The 20,670-nt window shown below is 38.3% G+C and overlaps 2 protein-coding genes across 2 annotated transcripts in view; one reads left to right on the forward strand and one right to left on the reverse strand.

Moving 5' to 3' along the window:
* The window catches only part of LOC306962771 (uncharacterized protein), a 1,040,752-nt gene that overhangs the window by 605,414 nt on the left and 414,668 nt on the right, over positions 1-20,670 (forward strand). The gene's annotated exons all lie outside the window — the stretch shown is intronic.
* stab1 (stabilin 1) overlaps positions 1-20,670 on the reverse strand; it is a gene marked incomplete at both ends in the record, with an annotated part of 107,347 nt that overhangs the window by 47,477 nt on the left and 39,200 nt on the right. The window contains 16 exons of the mRNA XM_079557080.1: positions 2,962-3,063; positions 3,138-3,239; positions 3,310-3,387; positions 4,733-4,847; positions 7,579-7,712; positions 7,790-7,840; positions 7,918-8,013; positions 10,699-10,794; positions 10,890-11,048; positions 12,319-12,412; positions 15,061-15,271; positions 17,058-17,169; positions 17,249-17,335; positions 18,483-18,575; positions 18,647-18,709; positions 20,157-20,315. Coding sequence (XP_079413206.1) covers positions 2,962-3,063; positions 3,138-3,239; positions 3,310-3,387; positions 4,733-4,847; positions 7,579-7,712; positions 7,790-7,840; positions 7,918-8,013; positions 10,699-10,794; positions 10,890-11,048; positions 12,319-12,412; positions 15,061-15,271; positions 17,058-17,169; positions 17,249-17,335; positions 18,483-18,575; positions 18,647-18,709; positions 20,157-20,315 — 1,752 coding nt within the window. The remainder of the gene's footprint in view (positions 1-2,961; positions 3,064-3,137; positions 3,240-3,309; positions 3,388-4,732; positions 4,848-7,578; positions 7,713-7,789; positions 7,841-7,917; positions 8,014-10,698; positions 10,795-10,889; positions 11,049-12,318; positions 12,413-15,060; positions 15,272-17,057; positions 17,170-17,248; positions 17,336-18,482; positions 18,576-18,646; positions 18,710-20,156; positions 20,316-20,670) is intronic.

Genomic DNA, 20,670 nt, shown 5'->3' on the forward strand with positions numbered 1-20,670 from the left:
ATGTGTAGAATGAGCCCAGACCTGTTCACCACAACTGCTGCTAAAATCCTTAATATAGAAACTGCAGTTACGCGTAAGCCCTGAGGTGGCAGCAGTGAGTATAAAAATGACCAACTTGGATCTAGTCCCTTTAAAGTGAGTGGCGCCAAATTCTTTTGACCATGGTTTTAGTTTAATGTGTTGGTTAAATCCTTAAATCAACAATAATCTGTAGGAAAACACGGTCTTTTAACTGCAAAGTATTTTAAGTTGTTTTTCTTAATTTGGGTCATGTCATCCTGGGGTGATGGTGGATCCCAAGGTCTGACAAGTTGAGATCCACTGTTCTAGGACACAACACTATTAAATATAATTTAAGGCGAGACACTGCAGGTGAATAGGGAAAAAATGTATATTTACAGATATCAATTTGAAACTGTTGCTGTCGATCACTGGCATAAATGTGAGAAGAAAATACATGGCAAGTTTTCTGTCATTTTATCTTTTCATATAAGAACAAGGTGTTTTATAAGATAAGATGATACTTTATTGATCTCACAGATGGAGAAATTGCATATGCCTAAAAATGCCCCAAATTTCCCATCTTTTCGGCGACGAAATCTGAATAATGGACAGAGCTACATTCAAATGTATGGTTTCATTTTATTGATGAATGAGTTGCTAAGACTTTTTCAGAGGGGATTTTGGATTTCTTGTTAAAATAAGCTGTTTTTTAGTGGAAAAATGTGTAAAAATTAAATTTTAGCCTTATTTTCTGACATTCAAAACTCAATAAACGGGGCTTAAGGGATTAGATAATAAAAAATCCCTCTGAAAAAATCTTCCAAATATTGTTCAGTCCGAGGCTGGAAAATGTGAAGTCTTTAGGTCCGACTGACGTGAGCCAAACCTAAAAGTTTCTCGACTGGAGTTTACAGCCTATCGGCCAGTGTAGCGCCACATTTGAAAGGTAAAACAAATGTTTAAGGATCTTTTTCCTCGCATTGTTGCTGCATTGTTGTCACTCTTTTGCCACATTTTTGTCATTTTTTCATCAGATTTTTGTCATTTTCAGATTTTAGCAATTTTTTTACCATTAATTTTTTTCATTTTTTCATCTCATTTCTGACATTTTTTTTAATCACTTTTTTGTAATTTTTTCATCAGATTTTTGTCATTTTTTTCATGACTTTTTTGTCATTTTTTAATCAGATTTTTGTAATTTTTTTCATCACTTTTTTGTCATTATTTCATCAGATTTTTGTTCCAAAAAATGTCATGATTTTTTTTTTTTTTTTTTTCATCTCATTTCTGACATTTTCAATCACATTTTTGTAATTTTTTCATGACTTGTTTGTACATTTTTTCATCAGATTTTTGTAATTTTGTCGTCACTTTTTCCTAATTTTTTCATCACTTTTCCATAATTTGTTTATCAGATTTTTTGTAATTTTTTTCATCACTTTTTTGTAATTTTTTCATCAGATTTTTGTATAAAAAAATGTTCATTTTTTTTTTTCATTTTTTCATCTCATTTCTGACATTTTTTTAATTTTTGTCTTTTTTTTATCACTTTTTTGTCATTATTTCATCAGATTTTTGTTCCAAAAAATTTCATGATTTTTTTTTTTCATTTTTTCATCTCATTTCTGACATTTTTAATCACATTTTTGTAATTTTTTCATGACTTGTTTGTAAATTTGTTCATCAGATTTTTGTAATTTTGTCGTCACTTTTTCCTAATTTTTTCATCACTTTTCCGTAATTTGTTTATCAGATTTTTGTCTTCATTACATATTTGTCATTTTTTCATCACTTTTTTGACATTCAAAACTCAATAAATGGGGCTTAAGGGATTAAATAATAAAAAATCCCTCTGAAAAAAATCTTCCAAATATTGTTCAGTCCAAGGCTGGAAAATGTGAAGTCTTTAGGTCAAACTGACGTGAGCCAAACCTAAAAGTTTCTCAACAGGAGCTTACAGCCGATCGGCCAGTGTAGCGCCACATTTGAAAGGTAAAACAAATGTTTAAGGATCTTTTTCCTCGCATTGTTGCTGCATTGTTGTCACTCTTTTGCCACATTTCTGTCATTTTTTCATCAGATTTTTGTCATTTTCAGATTTGAGCAATTTTTTTTCCATTAATTTTTTTCATTTTTTCATCTCATTTCTGACATTTTTTGTATCACTTTTTTGTAATTTTTTAATCAGATTTTTGTAATTTTTTCATCAGATTTTTGTAATTTTTTTCATCACTTTTTTGTCATTTTTTCATCAGACTTTTGTCTTTTTTTCATCACTTTTTTGTCATTTTTTCATCAGATTTTTGTTCCAAAAAATGTCATGTTTTTTTTTTTTTTTTTTTTTTCATCTCATTTCTGACATTTTCAATCACATTTTTGTAATTTTTTCATGACTTGTTTGTAAATTTGTTCATCAGATTTTTGTAATTTTGTCGTCACTTTTTCCTAATTTTTTCATCACTTTTCCGTAATTTGTTTATCAGATTTTTGTCTTCATTACATATTTGTCATTTTTACATCACTTTTTTGACATTCAAAACTCAATAAATGGGGATTAGATAATAAAAAATCCCTCTGAAATAATCTTCCAAATATTGCTCAGTCCGAGGCTGGAAAATGTGAAGTCTTTAGGTCCGACTGACGTGGACATAGTGTCGCCACAATGACAGAAAAATGTATTTGGAGAAAAAGGCCCTTGAAATTGTGTTCTCCCATATAAGTCTATGGGGGAACATTGAATCAGCGCAATATTTAAACATGTTATTGTGAAGATTAGGCATATTTTCTGCTTCCGGGTGAAAGCTTGTATGTTCAGAGACCAATCTGGCCCAAAACCTGAAAACTGAAAAAAAAAAAAGAGTTTTGCCTGTAGTGTCTCCCCTTAAAAAACTAAAAAATATATAATTTTCATGAGTCAGATTCACACTCGTCACATTCGTTCTGTATCTAATTCATTACCAGCTCAGTGGAGTTGCTCTTCTGGAGGTACTCTCTGATGGCCTGGTCTGTGGGCAGCAGCAGAGTGAAGCCGTACTGCACCTCTCCAGACAGATTATACAGCTGAAAACAAAACAAAAACATATCACAATAACGTCTCCTGTAGCACTTGACGCTGTTGGACTTAGTGATGTTACTTGTGCATAGTCTCTGAACAGGCTGAAGTTGGTGGTTGTGTTGAGAAAGTCCGTGAGTGTCGGAGGATCCGGGGGAATCTCGGTCCGAGCCGGGGCCAAAACCTGAGCGCAAAGACACGAGACGTAACGATCCTGTTCTGCCGATTCCCGCTGGTTTAACTGCGGTCAGTACCTGGTCCATGATGTGGATGAACCCGTTAAGGGCAGGAAGGTTGTGGCCGGTGATGGAGGCGTTTCCAATCCGAATGATCTGTGTCAGAGGAACATGAGATAAATGGATGGATGGGGTTAGACTCAGGGACATAGAAGAGCCAGAGAGTAAAGGTGCTGATTAGGCAATATCGCAAGAAATGATGGAATGAGCTGCCCTTACATCTTAGCCCTCTGCGGCCCTCAGGCGACAGAATGCCCCTAACACTGGCTGTTTAAAGTTTTTATTTTATTTTTTTATATTGTTACCAGACATTAGGGCGGCTCGATTATCGAAAAAATAACAATCACGATTATTTTAGTCATAATTGAAATCACAATAATTCAATCGATTATTTGTTGCCTTTAAAAACAAAGTCTGGCTTTATTTTATTAATGTATTTATTAATCAAAAAACTTGACTGAATATTTTCTGTTTTCTGAACAGTCATAAAAGTACAAATGATTTCAAGTTTGCCTCGATTATCCCTTGTGTTGCCTTCGTGGGTCATTTTGACATTTGGATGCAAGGTGACACAAGGGGGCGCCTTCCAACCTTCTCAGTGTAAATGTGAGTTGACTTTCTTCAGAGTGAGACTTTAGGTCAGACATGAGTGACAGTAACATGAGGCTAAACACAGTGAGCTCTTTGTTTGCAGTAAAAAGGCTGAGGCCTCATTGCTTTTCAGTCACAGACTGAGAAGTGAAGAAGGAAGTCATGGAGCTTCTGCTTTAGACAGAACTTCAGACTCTGCTGCAGGTAAGAGTCACATCATATTCTGAAACTCAAATATGTAGCAAAAACATAATATATGTAAAATCATTATTATAATTCCAAAAAGAAAAATATTTGATCTAATCAAAAAATTAGTTTTTTAATTTACTCATTCTCATTCTAAAAAACAAACAAACATATATCGACTCAGACATTTCTATGGTTAGTCTGGTGTTATAAGTGATTTGCCTCAGGTGCTCTGTGGAGCGGGTCACACTGTTTTTAATGCAGGCTAGCTGATACCATAGAAATGCACTAGCCTTGCACTAGCCTAGCGCCACAAAACGCTTCAAATATAAGACCTGTATGAACTACAAAAAAAAATATCTCCAGAAATCAGCAACACTCTGGATAACGAGGAAATGAGCCCCTATGTCAACAATCCTGAAATATCCCTTTAATATAGAAGGTGCAGTTATACGTATGACCTGTGGTGGCAGTAGTGAGTATAAAATGGCTAACTTGCATCCAGCCCCTTTAAAGTACTTATAGGTAACTAAATGAACTACTTTGTAAGCTCATTTAGTTTTTTTCCTTCCTCTTTTGCTTTCAGTTTTTGTTTAACTGTCTTTGTTGATCTCCAAAAGTGAAGTCGCCGGGGATTGTGGGAAGTGTAGTGTCAGACGCTCACCCCGGTGCTGCTCTTGGTGACTTCCCATTTGGTCGCAGGGTTCATGGTGGACACTTTAGTTCCCACCAGTTTATCCAGAGCCTCCACAGAGTAAACTCCCAGCAACACATGAGAGCTATGAGACAATGACATGGCGACAGCAGATGGAACAGAGCAACAGAGGAAAGGGCAAAAATAAACAGATTTCTCAAATACTTAAAGGGAAACAGAGATAGAAATCCACACATATTGAACCAGATTTATTAGATTAATCTTGAGGCTTAAAATCCAGCAGTGCCGGACGACTAACAAGCCTGCGTGAATGAAGAATCACTTTTTGTTTTCATGCTGAAGTGAAATAAATCACCTGAAAAACAACTCGATCTATTTCCGTACAGAAAAGATGAAAGTTTAAGTAATTTAAGCTGAAATTAACCTCTTTCCCCCCACCTGAACCAAGCGTATTTTCTCCATTTCGGCTTTACCCAAACCTAAAGGTTTCTCGACTGGAGCTTACAGCCTATCGGCCAGTGTAGCGCCACATTTGAAAGATAAAAGAAATGTTTAAGGATTTTTTTCCTTGCATTGTTGCTGCATTTTTTAATTCATTTTTTTGTTTTTGTTTTCATCTAATTTCTGATATTTTTTAATCCCATTTTTGTAATTTTTTCATCAGATTTTTGTCTTTTTTTTCATCAATCACTTTCATCAGATTTTTGTAATTTCTTTTTTCATTCATTTTTTTTTTTCATTTTTACATCTCATTTCTGACATTTTTTCATTACACATTTGTCATTTTTTTCGTCACTTTTTCGGTTGCTAGACTTTAGATTTTTTTTTTCATTAATTCTTTTTTTCATTTTTACATCTCATTTCTGACATTTTTTAATCACATTTTTGTAATTTTTTCATCACTTTTTTGCAATTTTGTCGTCACTTTTTCAGAATTTTTTCCAGCACTTTTCTGTAATTTTTTCATCAGATTTTTTTTTCATTGCATTTTTGAAATTTCACTTATTTGTCATTTTTTCATGACTTGTTCGCAATTTTTTCCATCAGATTTTAGTAAAAAAATTTCATTCATGTTTTTCATTTTTACATCTCATTTCTGACATTTCTTTATCACATTTTCGTGATTTTTTCATCAGATTTTTGTAGTTATTTCATCACTTTTTTGTAATTTTTTCAGCACTTTTTTGTAATTTTTTCAGCACTTTTTTGTAATTTTTTCAGCACTTTTTCCATAATTTTTCCATCACTTTTCTGTTTTTTTTCATCAGATTTTTGTCTTTTTTCATTACATTCATGCTATTTTTTCATTACATTTTTGAATTTTTTCATCACTTATTTGTCATTTTTTCATCACTTGTTCATAATTTTTTCATCAGATTTTTGTAAAATGTTTCATTCATGTTTTTCCTTTTTCCTTTTGCTCATTTCTGACATTTTTAATCACATTTTTGTGTTTTTTCATCAGATTTTTGTAATTATTTCATCACTTTTCCGTAATTTTTTCATCAGATTTTTGTCTTTTTTTCATTACATTTTTGTCATTTTTTCATTAAATTTTTGTCATTTTTTCATTAAATTTTTGAAATGTTTTCATCAAATATTTGTCATTTTTTCATCAGATTTTTGTAATTTCTTCATTACTTTTTTGTCATTTTTTCCATCACTTTTTTGTCATTTTTTCATCAGATTTTTGTCTTTTTTTTCATTACATATTTGTCATTTTTTCATCACATTTTCGTGATTTTTCATCAGATTTTTTTAGTTATTTCATCACTTTTTTGTAATTTTTTCAGCACTTTTTCCATAATTTTTCCATCACTTTTCTGTTTTTTTTTTCATCAGATTTTTGTCTTTTTTCATTACATTTATGCCATTTTTTCATTACATTTTTGAATTTTTTCATCACTTATTCATAATTTTTTCATCAGATTTTTGTAAAATGTTTCATTCATGTTTTTCATTTTTACATCTCATTTCTGACATTTTTAATCACATTTTTGTGTTTTTTTCATCAGATTTTTGTAATTATTTCATCACTTTTTTGTCATTTTTTCCATCACTTTTCCGTAATTTTTTCATCAGATTTTCGTCTTTTTTTCATTACATTTATGCCATTTTTTCATTAATGTTTTTCATTTTTACATCTCATTTCTGACATTTTATTAATCACATTTTTGTGTTTTTTTCATCTGATTTTTGTATTTTTTTCATTACATTTTTTTCATTTTTTCATTCCATTTTTGTCATTTTTTCATTACATTTTTGAAATGTTTTCATCAAATATTTGTAATTTTTTCATGACTTTTTTGTCAATTTTTTCATCAGATTTTTGTAATTATTAAATCACTTTTTTGTTATTTTTTCATCACTTTTTCATAATTTTTTCATCACTTTCTGTAATTTTTTCATCAGATTTTTTTCTTTTTTTCAGCACTTGTTTGTTTTTTGTTTTTTTCATTTTTTAATCACATTTTTGTAATTTTTTCATCAGATTTTTTTCTTTTTTTCAGCACTTGTTTGTTTTTTGTTTTTTTCATTTTTTAATCACATTTTTGTAAGTTTTTCATCAGATTTTTGTAATTTCTTCATCACTTTTTTGTAATTTTTTCATCACTTTTTCATAATTTTTCATCACTTTTTTGACATTTTTTCCATCCCTTTTTCATCACTTTTTTGTAATTTTTTCATCACTTTTTCATAATTTTTTCATCACTTTTTTGTAATTTTTTCATCACTTTATCGTAATTTTTTTCATCATTTTTTTGTCATTTTTTCGTCACTTTTTCATCACATTTTCGGTTGCTACACTTTTTTCAAGAGGCTTTGAGATTGAAGAGGTTAAGGAAAAGACTGACCTGACAAAGTACTTGACGTGGTGGCGAGAGACCCAGAAGTTGTAGTGCTCCGAGCTGAAGTTCAGAAAAGCTTCCCTAGAGGGCGCCAACACCGTTACGTTCCCGTCCAGCTCCTTCGGGATGGCCCTGATCCTCTGCAGACGAAGCATCACGTCAGAAACGCGACACGGAGAGTGAAATGTTTAAACGCTGTGGGCGTGTGCGAGATTACCCTGATGAATCTGTACAGATCCGTCGTTCTCCACATCATCATCTCCAGCTCCTGCACACACGGGCGGGACAGAGGTTCCAAAATGGCGTCGCCGAAAGAGCGTGACCGTCAGTTATTTCCTCGCTTACCTCGAGGACGGTGCCGTAGCACACGGTGCCGTTGCCGTGGTGACCGTCCGGGCAGGTACAGGTGTGGCTCCCGTCCTCCAGCTTTTTACACGTCGCCTGGGGTTAAACGACAGCAAAGCATCATGGGAGGAGTCATGTGGAGACGCAGAGGCAGCGGGGGGTGGTTAAGAGCGGGAAACAAAGTGTACATGTGTTTAGAGCAGATCACTAAGTCACCTGCAGCCAGTGGCGTGCACAGACATTTTGAGGGGCAGGTGCTCAGCCAAGACATAAGGGCACCCCCGCAAAAAAAAAAGATTTTTCTGTAACTAGTGACACTAACAGACCACTGATTAACACAGCAATATAAAATGTCCAATTATGTGGACCTATTAATAAACTGGATTAACTTTAGAGGACAATGTAGGACAATCACAAGGCTCTGCACTTAAGATTAGCACAAATACAAATAAAATAGGCCAAATGGAAAGGTACTATAGCCTACACTTAAAACACATCTGGTTTGTCAATATCACTCCTTTGTTGATGTCAAAAATATCTTAAATAACAATAATCCTCCCACAGATGCACAGTGTCCAGAACCCTCACGCTTCTCTCTCCTCCTCTCCCTTACCTCAGCTCACTCTGCTCTGGCCCTGGTCTACGCTCAGCCCTGACTTAGTCTGAATAATACAGCTCATTTTAAGATCATTTAATAGCGCGACAAACAGAACTGCTAAAGTGACTGACTTGTTCCCGCTGACTTTGTCCTGATCTCGACACGAGCGGCGGCGCTGACGTCCTCGCCCCGTCGGCCCTTTCGTTTCCTTTCCCCATAATAATCCCGTCATGTCGCGCTGGCTCGTTCATAAAGTTATCGAATATACTTTGTTTACTTTACTCCCGGGTCTTAGATGGGCTGTACCATCTTACGGGGAAACACGGGGACGGCACAGCTGCCCTTCTGGGATCAGAAGCGTCAGCGCCGCAGCGGCTCGAGAGGCAGAGGAGGAAAGAAGCGCGATTTGAAGTTGTTGCGCACTAAAACTGTATTTTTAACACATGTTGGCTTAGTGGGGCAAATATCTAAGAACAATAATGAAATAACACTTAATATTGGGGAGAGAAAAAAACAGGTCTGGAGAAGGGCACTTAAAGGGCACAGGGCAAAGGGGCAGGTGCTTGGGCACCACCTGGGCTCTATCTGTGCACGTCCCTGCCTGCAGCGCATTTGAGAGAAAGACATCACACAGTTTATCTATAGATCAATATGGATATAGATAGAAAAAGATATAGATAGAAATATATATAGATAGATATATGTGAGGGATAATGTATAGAACGCTGGTCATTATCGGGAAAATAAGCACCGACAGGGCGAACTGGACCCCGACGCGTCTTGTTTCGCCCCGAAGGTGCTTATTTTCCCGATAATGACCAGCGTTCTATACATTTTCCCGCTTATTATACGGCCTTTGCCAACTGAACACACACAACATAAACTTCGTACACTTTTATTGGTCGAAAGGTTTATTTAATGACATCCGCGACAAATAGTTCCCAAAAGTTTGCGCGTTGCGCTGCAGCGTTTGGCTAGGCTAGAAGCAGCAAGGCTAGCAGCTAGCCTAGCTACTTAGCTGAAGGCGCAGTTGGAGGAATGGTGGTGAATCTCTGGGTAAGGCAGCGTCATTATTTTTCTCAGACATCCTTTATCAGAAATTATTATACGGCTCTTCACAGCGTAAGCAGAAGCTCCGTTGATTTGAATGGGATTTCCCAACGTTCTACCGGTCATTATTTTCTGATAAAGGACGTCTGAGAAAAATAATGACGCTGCCAATGGCAACGGAGTTGGTGCTTTCATATCACTCCGCACGTACGTAGCAGCGACACTATCTGTCCCGTCACTGAGAGAGAAGTCGGGGAATCGCTCGTGAAGTTAGCGTGAGTCTGACTTTCAACCTACCCAGAGATTCACCACCATTCCTCCAACTGCACCTTCAGCTAAGTAGCTAGGCTAGCTGCTAGCCTTGCTGCTTCTAGCCTAGCCAAACGTTGCCGAGCAACGCGCAAACTTTTGGGAACTATTTGTCGCGGAAGTCATTAAATAAACCTTTCGACCTTCATAAAAGTGTACCAAGTTTATGTTGTGTGTGTTCAGTTTGCAAATGGCCGTATAATAAGCGGTTCGCCCTGTCGGTGCTTATTTTCCCGATAATGACCAGCGTTCTATACATTATCCCTTACATAATGACCGGGAGAACGTTGGGAAATCCCATTCAAATCAACGGAGCTTCTACTTACGTTGTGAAGAGCTGTATAATAAATATAGATAGAAATAGATAGAAATAGATATAGATAGAAATAAATATAGATAGACATAGATAGATATAGACATACATAGAGGATTAGCCTATTGTGCATGTTTTTGGGGGAACCAGAGCATCCGGAGGAAACCCATCCAGACACGGGGAGAGAAACATGCACAGAAAAGCCTGCACGGTCCAGGAATTGAACCCGGGACGCTTTATTATACGGGCAGTAATGCAGTAATGCTTATGTGTAAATAAGCTGTAGAAATAAACTTGACCTTGGCTGATGCACCAGCCGTAACCATGGCTACAAAGTCAGAGGTCGACGTTATTTAAAAGGCTATACCGCACGTTATTCATTATGTTGACAGTTTAAATATCTCACAGATCAATTAGTAATAGCGTGATCATAAATAAACACTATCGTTTCTTATATATTGTGTAATCTTTAACAAATATAAATAGATATGGACGATGTATTTCTCGTTACCGTCTCGTGACAGCCTCCGTTGTTCTCACTGCAGGGGTTAATGAGGTCACACGCTTTTCCGTTTCCCGAGTATCCTTTTTTACAAACGCACTCGGCCTGTGGGCAAGAACAGACCCAGCGATGAATCATCTGGAACAGCAGAAGCCTCACTCTCTGATTGTGTTGTTTGTGCGGCGACGTGCAGCCCTGACCTGGCCGGGCCCGATGTGGGAGCAGGTGGCGTTGGGGCTGCAGCCTCCTCTGGTTTCGCTCTCACACAGGTTGATTTCCGCACAGACTTTCCCATCGCCGCTCCACCCTTCCGCACAGACACACGAGGCGTTACCGGGACCGCTGTACACGCAGCCCGCCTAAACGAAGAGGAGAGCGGCTTTAGACACTGTTAGTGAAGCGAGATGATGCAGAAAAACACTGGCTTCCCCTTCACTGTCTCCCTCTCCATCTCTTTTTTCAGTCACACAGCACCAGTCTATATCTCACTACAATGATGACCAAACCTTCTGTCGGTCTGTAAATGCAGTAAATTAGAATAACTGCCTTGTATAAAATGTCTCTCTCAAAATGGCTGTAGTGAATGTCTTGAAATAGGCCCCTGTCTCTTTAAGAACCTCTTAACTCCCGCCTGAACAGAGCACATTTCCTCCAGTTTGGCTTTACCCCAGTGCAAAAGCTTCTGGAAAAAAAGCAACAAAACTGAGACGAAAACAATGATGGAAATGTGACAAAAAAGTGACGAAAATTGTCGAAAAAATGACAAAAATGTGACAAAATGTGGCAAAAAATTACAAAAAAATCCTTAAAAATGTGACAAAAAAATGACAAAAATTTGACTGAAAAAATGACAAAATGTGACAAAACATGACAAAAAATTCATTAAAAATGTACGAAAAAATGACAGAAATGTGACAAAAATGTGACAAAATGTGACAAAAAATGACAAAAATGTGATAAAAAAAATGTACGAAAAAGTGACATAAAAGTTACATAAATGAGCTGAATACCCAACAAAAAAATGATGGAAAAAAAATCTGACGTGAAGAAAAAGATCCTCTCGGTTCAGGCGGGAGTTAAGAGGTTAATAATCATTTGCAAACATGTTTATTTGTTTATTATTTTGGCAGTTTTGGTCCTCCATAGTTCTGGTTGTGTTTGGTTAGTTTCACCTCAACTCAATTATTTTAATTCTACAAATATCATTGGTGTAGTTTCGAGAGTGTGTTTAATTACAATGAGCGACCCCTAAACCATTAAAGGCGCATTACGCAACTTTTTAAGCAAACAGAAAAGTTGTGTATGTATTAGACCTTGTTTACCCAGCGGCTGTATGAGTGGTCAGCATGGCGCCTTTACTTTAGATCACAGTGGTCTCTACAATGCTCCAGGATCAATTGTTTTGTAGGTTTTCGCTGCTGACGGACCATCTCACCTGGATCCTGGAGCGTTGTAGAGGCCACTGTGATGGAAAGTGAAGGCACCATGCTGACCACTCAACCGCCACTGGGCCACTACAAGGAAAAACACGCACAAATATCAACCTTTTTTTCCTCGCATAATGACCCTTTAAACATTTCTGGCTGCGGCCGTGCTGTTATCCCTGAATATATCACTAAAGCTCCTCACGTTGGCGTCGCAGTCTCCTCTGTTGTCCTGGAGGCAGGGGTTGATGGGAGAACAGGAGTGCCCATCTCCCTCATATCCGTCTTCACAGATACAGCTGCAGAAAACAAGTTCAAACTGATTCAATCATATTTCACAGCAAGAAAAAAAAACAGCGAATTCCATCGTAATTAAGAGTTGCAAGTTACATTGTCAGATTGACTCACGTATACGTATCAGAGTGCGGATCGGGAGGTTTTTAATGTCCGAGCCCGGCCCTCGTCCCACAGAGCAGTGCTCCAATCCGAACCGAGCCCGTTAGGCATTTAGATATTTGTGTCTGAGTCCAGCCGAGCCCGACGCTGCACGCTGTAAACTTTCTGTTCTGAACACATCTTAGCTGATGATTGTTCTACATTTTGCCAGACGAGTGAACAGAGAGTTCATGCAGGATGCCTGTGCGTAAAGTCTCCCCTTGATCTCAGAGCGTTTGAGCCAAAACATGTGCGTAGTAAAGCAGGAGAGGAGTGAGGAGCAACACCCCCCCCCCCCCCCCCCCCGCTGCTGCTTAGCGGTCCCTCTTATCGCTCTGATGTGTCCGAGTCCGACCTTGGGCGGGTTGCAGCGCTCTAGTGCTATATTGTTCATTGGCTCCATCCTTCCTCAGGTCTGTTGTTCTGTCCGTAGTAGGGCTGGTTACAGTTGTTATTTTTTTTCAATACTACTTTAAAGATATACTGCTTTTCGGTACTGGTGCCTTCCTACTTTTTTCCTACGCTATTTTAATTGAATTAAAATAATGTGTATAAAAAGTACGGTTCTGGACAAAGTCCCAAACCGGCACAACAGAAAGAAAACAGGAGCAGCAGCGTCACCTGGAACTTGATTTTTTCAACAGAATAAAAAGCACTAGATAAAAAGAGAGAAAGGACATCATTACCTCCTGAGCTGCAGAGACAGATCCACATCAGGCACTGCTTTCTTTCAGCTACACTTTTCTAAACTCACTGAGCTGTTCCACAGTGAAAGCTCCTCACACGTCACAGATCTGTTACAGAGTGAGAGCGCTCACTCTGTCACTGACAATGTACCAAAACTGTTCCAAACATGGCTAATGCAGAGTGAGCGCTCACTTTTCCACGGGCACGTTCCTCACCTTGGATTGATCAGAGGGTTGGATTGTTTCTCGAAGGCCTGGTCCTCGGGCACGTTCCTCACCTTGGATTGATCAGAGGGTTGGATAGTTTCTCGAAGGCCTGGTCCTCGGGCACTTCCCTCACCTTGGATTGATCCGAGGGTTGGATTGTTTCTCGAAGGCCTGGTCCTCGGGCACGTCTCTTACCTTGGATTGATCAGAGGGTTGGATTGTTTCTCGAAGGCCTGGTCCTCGGGCACGTTCCTCACCTTGGATTGATCAGAGGGTTGGATTGTTTCTCGAAGGCCTGGTCCTCGGGCACGTCCCTTACCTTGGATTGATCAGAGGGTTGGATTGCTTCTCGAAGGCCTGGTCCTCAGGCACGTTCCTCACCTTGGATTGATCAGAGGGTTGGATAGTTTCTCGAAGGACTGGTCCTCGGGCACGTTCCTCACCTTGGATTGATCAGAGGGTTGGATAGTTTCTCGAAGGCCTGGTCCTCGGGCACGTTCCTTACCTTGGATTGATCAGAGGGTTGGATAGTTTCTCGAAGGCCTGGTCCTCGGGCACGTTCCTCACCTTGGATTGATCAGAGGGTTGGATAGTTTCTCGAAGCCTGGTCCTCGGGCACGTTCCTCACCTTGGATTGATCAGAGGGTTGGATTGTTTCTCGAAGCCCTGGTCCTCGGGCACGTCCCTTACCTTGGATTGAGCAGAGGGTTGGATTGTTTCTCGAAGGCCTGGTCCTCGGGCACGTTCCTTACCTTGGATTGATCAGAGGGTTGGATTGCTTCTCGAAGGCCTGGTCCTCGGGCACGTTCCTTACCTTGGATTGATCAGAGGGTTGGATTGTTTCTCGAAGGCCTGGTCCTCGGGCACGTTCCTCACCTTGGATTGATCAGAGGGTTTGATTGTTTCTCGAAGGCCTGGTCCTCGGGCACGTTCCTCACCTTGGATTGATCAGAGGGTTTGATTGTTTCTCGAAGGCCTGGTCCTCGGGCACGTTCCTTACCTTGGATTGATCAGAGGGTTGGATTGTTTCTCGAAGGCCTGGTCCTCAGGCACGTTCCTCACCTTGGATTGATCAGAGGGTTGGATTGTTTCTCGAAGGCCTGGTCCTCGGGCACGTCCCTTACCTTGGATTGATCAGAGGGTTGGATTGTTTCTCGAAGGCCTGGTCCTCGGGCACGTTCCTTACCTTGGATTGATCAGAAGGTTTGATTGTTTCTCGAAGGACTGGTCCTCGGGCACGTTCCTTACCTTGGATTGATCAGAAGGTTTGATTGTTTCTCGAAGGACTGGTCCTCGGGCACTTTCCTCACCTTGGATTGATCAGAGGGTTGGATAGTTTCTCTAAGGCCTGGTCCTTGGGCACGTTCCTTACCTTGGATTGATCAGAGGGTTGGATTGCTTCTCGAAGGCCTGGTCCTCGGGCACGTTCCTCACTTTGGATTGATCAGAGGGTTGGATAGTTTCTCGAAGGCCTGGTCCTCGGGCACGTTCCTTACCTTGGATTTATCAGAGGGTTGGATTGTTTCTCGAAGGCCTGGTCCTCGGGCACTTTCCTTACCTTGGATTGATCAGAGGGTTGGATTGTTTCTCGAAGCCTGGTCCTCGGGCACTTTCCTCACCTTGGATTGATCAGAGGGTTGGATTGCTTCTCGAAGGCCTGGTATCCGCAGAACGCGTGGATGTGGCAGTGCTCCATCAGCCCGTCAGAGTTACACAGCATATGTTTTTTGTCACAGAAATCTCCAGAAAATCCCTCCAAACACGAGCCGGCACGACAGCGCCCTCCACTGCCAGGGCGGTTATCACACACCCCGTGGACGCATTTACACTCTGCAAAGAACTCAAAAATCAGAAATATATCCGTTTATCCGTTCAACCACTACAAGTGAAAGACAGACGGGATCTTCTCCTATTTGCTGAACGGCATCTATTAGGGTGCTTCTAAAAAATGAACGTTTCAGGGCAGTGTTCTCCAACCCTCCATTACATGATGCTTGTGATAGAGAAGCTGTAAAAAAGTTTTAGCTGAAAATATTGATATTTAGGACTTGCTCAACTCTATTGAAGTTTTTACCTCTCAAAAGTCACACGGCGCCAATCCAAGATTCAGACATTTTTATTACTTTCAATTAAATCAAAACAAGCTCAACTATATATGGTCTGAAACGTTGGTGGTAAAACCGATGTAAATATTGGAAAATATTATTTTAGTTTAAAAGTCTTCATTTGTTTTAAAAGAAAATGTTTACCCATGCTAACAAATGCTAACGCTAATGCAAGAGTCCACATGAAAGCCAATTTAATGTCAAGTGGTGCAAAAAACACCAAATCAAAAAAATATAGGGATGCACAGATCCAACACTGGTATAAGTTATCAGAGTCAAAACTAGAAAAAAGAATCAGATATTGGTTTTCCGTGGTCCTCTGGGTTTATTGCTGTTGTTCAGAGGAGAAAGGCTGTCTAAGATATACTTGGCAAAGATTTGACTTTGTACAATTTTTTTGGAAACTATTTAAATTTGAGAGAAAACTCCACCTGACACTTTTTGGTCTCTCATAAGGGGCTTCTGACCCGCTCTTTGTCTGACCCGTCACCTATAGAACCAGTTTGCCCTGGGATTTTTTTGCTGGATTTTTGTCATTTTTTACTGGATTTTTGTCACTTTTTTACTGGATTTTTGTCATTTTTTAACTGGATTTTTGTCATTTTTTTACTGGATTTTTGTCATTTTTTGCTGGATTTTTGACATTTTTTTACTGGATTTTTGTCATTTTTTTACTGTTTTTTTGTCATTTTTTTGCTGGTTTTTTTGTCACTTTTTACTGGATTTTTGTCATTTTTTTTTACTGGATTTTTGTCATTTTTTTGCTGGATTTTTGTCATTTTTTTGCTGGATTTTTGTCATTTTTTTACTGGATTTTAGTAATTTTTTTACTGGATTTTTGTAATTTTTTTACTGGATTTTTGTCATTTTTTTGCTGGATTTTTGTCATTTTTTTACTGGATTTTTGTCATTTTTTTGCTGGATTTTTGTCATTTTTTTTGCTGGATTTTTGTCTTTTTTTTGCTGGATTTTTGTCATTTTTTGCTGGATTTTTGTCACTTTTTTGCTGGATTTTTGTCACTTTTTTTGCTGAATTTTTGTCTTTTTTTTGCTGGATTTTTGTCATTTTTTGCTGGATTTTTGTCATTTTTTTGCTGGATTTTTGTAATTTTTTTGCTGGATTTTTGTCATTTTTTTTGCTGGATTTTTGTCATTTTTTGCTGGATTTTTGTCATTTTTTTGCTGGATTTTTGTCGCATTGAGCAAGTTCTAAATATTCTTTAAACTAGCTAATATTTTGGCTACTGAATCTTTATATGACCCATCATCGAATGCAGGGTTGCAGGAAAGCAGATTTAAAAATATTTGTTTTTACATAGTACGAGGAAGCACCCTAGCGTCTATATTTAGCGAGCATCTGAGAAGACAAGACTTACAGTTCTTAGCCCTCAGTGTGAAAACTTTGTGCTCATATCACACTGTTGTCTACTCTCGAGGGCCAGTGTTCAGTGAAATCATTGTTTGTATGATTGTAGATGTTAAATAAGGCCAAGAAGTGAGGGAATTCTTGCCTTCGTCGCAGTTTTCTCCGTGTTTGTTGCGGTCGGAACAGATGTGACAAGCCCTGCCCTCGAAGCCCGGGAGACAAGAGCACGAGCCGTCGCCTTTCATGCCATCGGAGCACTGCGGGAGAGACATTTCCAAATGCTCCATAAGTCAGTCAACGAGCACCAGAAGAAACGCCGAATGGTTGGACTCTCACCGTTCCTTTGTCGAAACAGGGATGTTCAAAGCCTCCGATGCAGGGCTTACAGTCCGGACCATAAAAGCCTTTACAGCAGTCTGGCACCTGCGCAGAGAATGTGTCAGAGCCAGAGCCAGAGGGGGGGTCAGACTTGGTTTCATTACTTCAGTAAAAGTATAGATGCTGATCAAATAATAAACGTAAATGTTTCTCAGTCAAATTATTACTTGTGGAAAACACTTATTAAACGCCAAAACCAAATGCATTCTCTCCTCTTTGCCATTGTCGTCACTTTTTATTTGTTTGTGTCACTTTTTTATTACTTTTTTTGCTGTTCTTTCGTCACTTTTTTGCTGGATTTTTGTCATTTTTTGCTGGATTTTTGTCTTTATTTTGCTGGATTTTTTCTTCAATTTTTTTGTCAAATTTTTATCACATTTTTTTTAATTTTTTGTAAATTTTTGTCACATGTTGTGACATTTTTCGTCACTTTTTCATCACATTTTTGTAATTTTTTCTTTTTTTGACAATTTTTTATCCAAATTTTGTCATATTTTTGTAACTTTTTTGTCAGTTTTTGGTCAATTTTTTATCCAATTTTTGTCAATTTTTTGTCAATTTCTTGTGGTATTTTATTGTCGCCTGAACCAAAAGGATCTTTTTACTCACGTCAACAGATTTTTTTTCCATCATTTTTTTTGTTGGGTATTCAACTCATTTTTGTAACTTTTTTGTCATTTTTTGTCACATTTTTGTCACATTTTTGTCACTTTTTCTTCAATTTTTTGTCAATTTCTTGTGACATTTTTGTCACATTTTTGCCACTTTTTCATAAATTTTTCCCATCATTGTTTTCGTCTCAGTTTTGTTGCTCTTTTCTCACCTTTTTTCCAGAAGCTTTTGGATTGGGGTAAAGCCAATCTGGAGAAAATGTGCTCGGTTCAGGTGGGTCTTAAGGGATTAAAGAGACAGAGGCCTATTTCAAGACATTCACTACAGCCATTTTGAGAGAGACATTTTATACAAGGCAGTTATTCTAATTTACTGCATTTACAGACCAACAGAAGGTTTGTCATCATTGTAGTGTGATATAGATGGTGCTATGGGACTGACAAAAGCAGAACACCCCCTCTTTAAGTAGAATCGCTTTGGTTGGGCAACGCGGCCTCAACAAACAACCCTTTCATTATTTTCTAACCTTTCTATTTCCACAAAGCTCCAAAATCCTCAGAATATTCTAACCCCGTGTTACCGTTTTGGTGGTGTTGCAGTATTTGGCACAGCCTTTGCTCACGACGGGCTGTGAGTCAGACACCATGTAGTCGCATCCGGTCATGTGGTTCTCCTGAAACAGAGCCGTTTCATTGAATAGTCTTTCACATATAATGGAAAGTACTGTCTATTACGGGAACGTACCATTTCTACAGTTCCGACGGGACAGTTGGTCTCGAACAGGTAACTGCAGCGAGTGCACGGACCCTGGAAACACAAAGACATCAGTATTCAGAGCAGACTTACATTTATTTCACGGCGCTGGGATTATTTTCCCTTCTCTTTTCTCCTGCCACGGCTCATGCTTTGGCCTGACGTAAAAACAAACGGCGCTGTGTGATGATGTCATCAGGCCGCGCTGCTCAGTTTGCTTGCGCAGGTGTGAGGGCTGACCAGCAGGGGGCAGGTGTGAAACAGGGACCTCTCCTTAACCGAGGCAAACTTGAAATCATTTGTACTTTTATGACTGTTCAGAAAACAGAAAATATTCACCATGTTTTTTTTATTTTTATTAATAAATATAAAAATAAAATAAAGACTTTTTTTTAAAGGCAATAAATAATCGTTTGAATAATTGTGATTTCAATTATGACTAAAATAATCGTGATTATTATTTTTTAAATGATCGAGCAGCCCTTGTTTCTGCTTTACGAGATCACACTTTATTTCAGCAGATTAGATAATCGGTTTATTGAAACTGATGTGTCGCAGCTGATCTCCATGGTAACACAGGACAGGGGCTGGGTTCCCAGCAAGGCCGTGGGAACCCAGGGTGCTGAGGGCGCTGCAGCACCCCCTGGTGGATAGTTTGTGAACTGCAGGCAATATTAACCTCTTAACTCCCACCTGAACCGAGCACATTTTCTCCAGCTTTACCCCCAGTCCAAAAGCTTCTGGAAAAAAAGGTGTGAAAATAGCAACAAAACTGAGACGAAAACAAGGATGAACATTGACGAAAAAATGACAAAAAATGACAAAAAAAGAACAAAAAATGACAAAAAATGTGACCAAAAAAAGACAAAAAAAGACCAAAAAATGACAAAAAAGAACAAAAAAGAACAAAAAAAATGACAAAAAAGAACAAAAAAGATGAAAAAATGACAAAAAAGAACAAAAAATGACAAAAAAAAGAACAAAAAATGACAAAAAATGTGACTAAAAAAAGACAAAAAAGAACAAGAAAAGACAAAAAAAGAACAAAAAAAGACAAAAAAAGAACAAAAAATTACAAAAAATGACAAAAAAATGACAAAATATCCCTGAAATATCCCTTTAAGCTCGTGCATGACAATTCGGACCTGAAGTAACACCTTTTTGAGTGACAGTGCAGGATTTTAGAGTAAGTTGTGGTGAACAGGTCTGAGCTCATTCTACACATGATTAGGACATGGCTGGAACATTTAGGGGGAGGAAACTAGATCATTTTACAATTTTTAAACTCCGTATAGTCCCTTTAAATTCAGGTTCGGTTTGACATTATTTACATTAGAAACATCATCCCATATGGCGGCGGGTGGCATTTTTCTCACATGACTCAGACAGTCCAATAGCGACCAGAGTAAATCCGGATATTCATTTGGACCTTCTTCTCCCAGAGATCCCGTGTGTGGGTGTGACTGAATGGTTTCTTAAACGCTTGTGCAGAGACACCCACCATCGTGATCTTGTTCTCCACGATGTCGCAGCGATGAGGCATGATGGGGACGATGGAGGGCGGGACCAGCAGCCCGTCAATCACATGGATGATCCCATTAGCAGCCATGTAGTTGGTGCTGACAAGATGGATGCCCTTCTCCCCGAGCACCAGCTGGCCCTGCGAGCGCACAGTTTACACACATTTTCATTGTTGAAGCTGAAGCATAAATCACCTCTCAAGGACATGGCTAATGAATTAATAATATGATAAATACATTTCATGCTTTTGATTTCAATTGTAAAGCCCAAAGGAATGTGCAATTAATCTAAATTCCATTACAATTTCGATTAGTACACTAAACGACTACAACATTAGCATAATCGGGGGAAAAAAACATATTTATTTTCCTTTTTTTTCTATTTTTTAATTCAATTTTTTTTATTCAATTTTCTCTTTCTATTTTTTTATATATTTTTTTTTCATTTTTTTTTCCAATTTTTTATTTATTTATTTTTTTCAAAAAAAAAATTCA

This window comes from Gobius niger (assembly GCF_951799975.1).
Source record: "Gobius niger genome assembly, chromosome: 5".
NCBI classification, from domain to species: domain Eukaryota; kingdom Metazoa; phylum Chordata; class Actinopteri; order Gobiiformes; family Gobiidae; genus Gobius; species Gobius niger.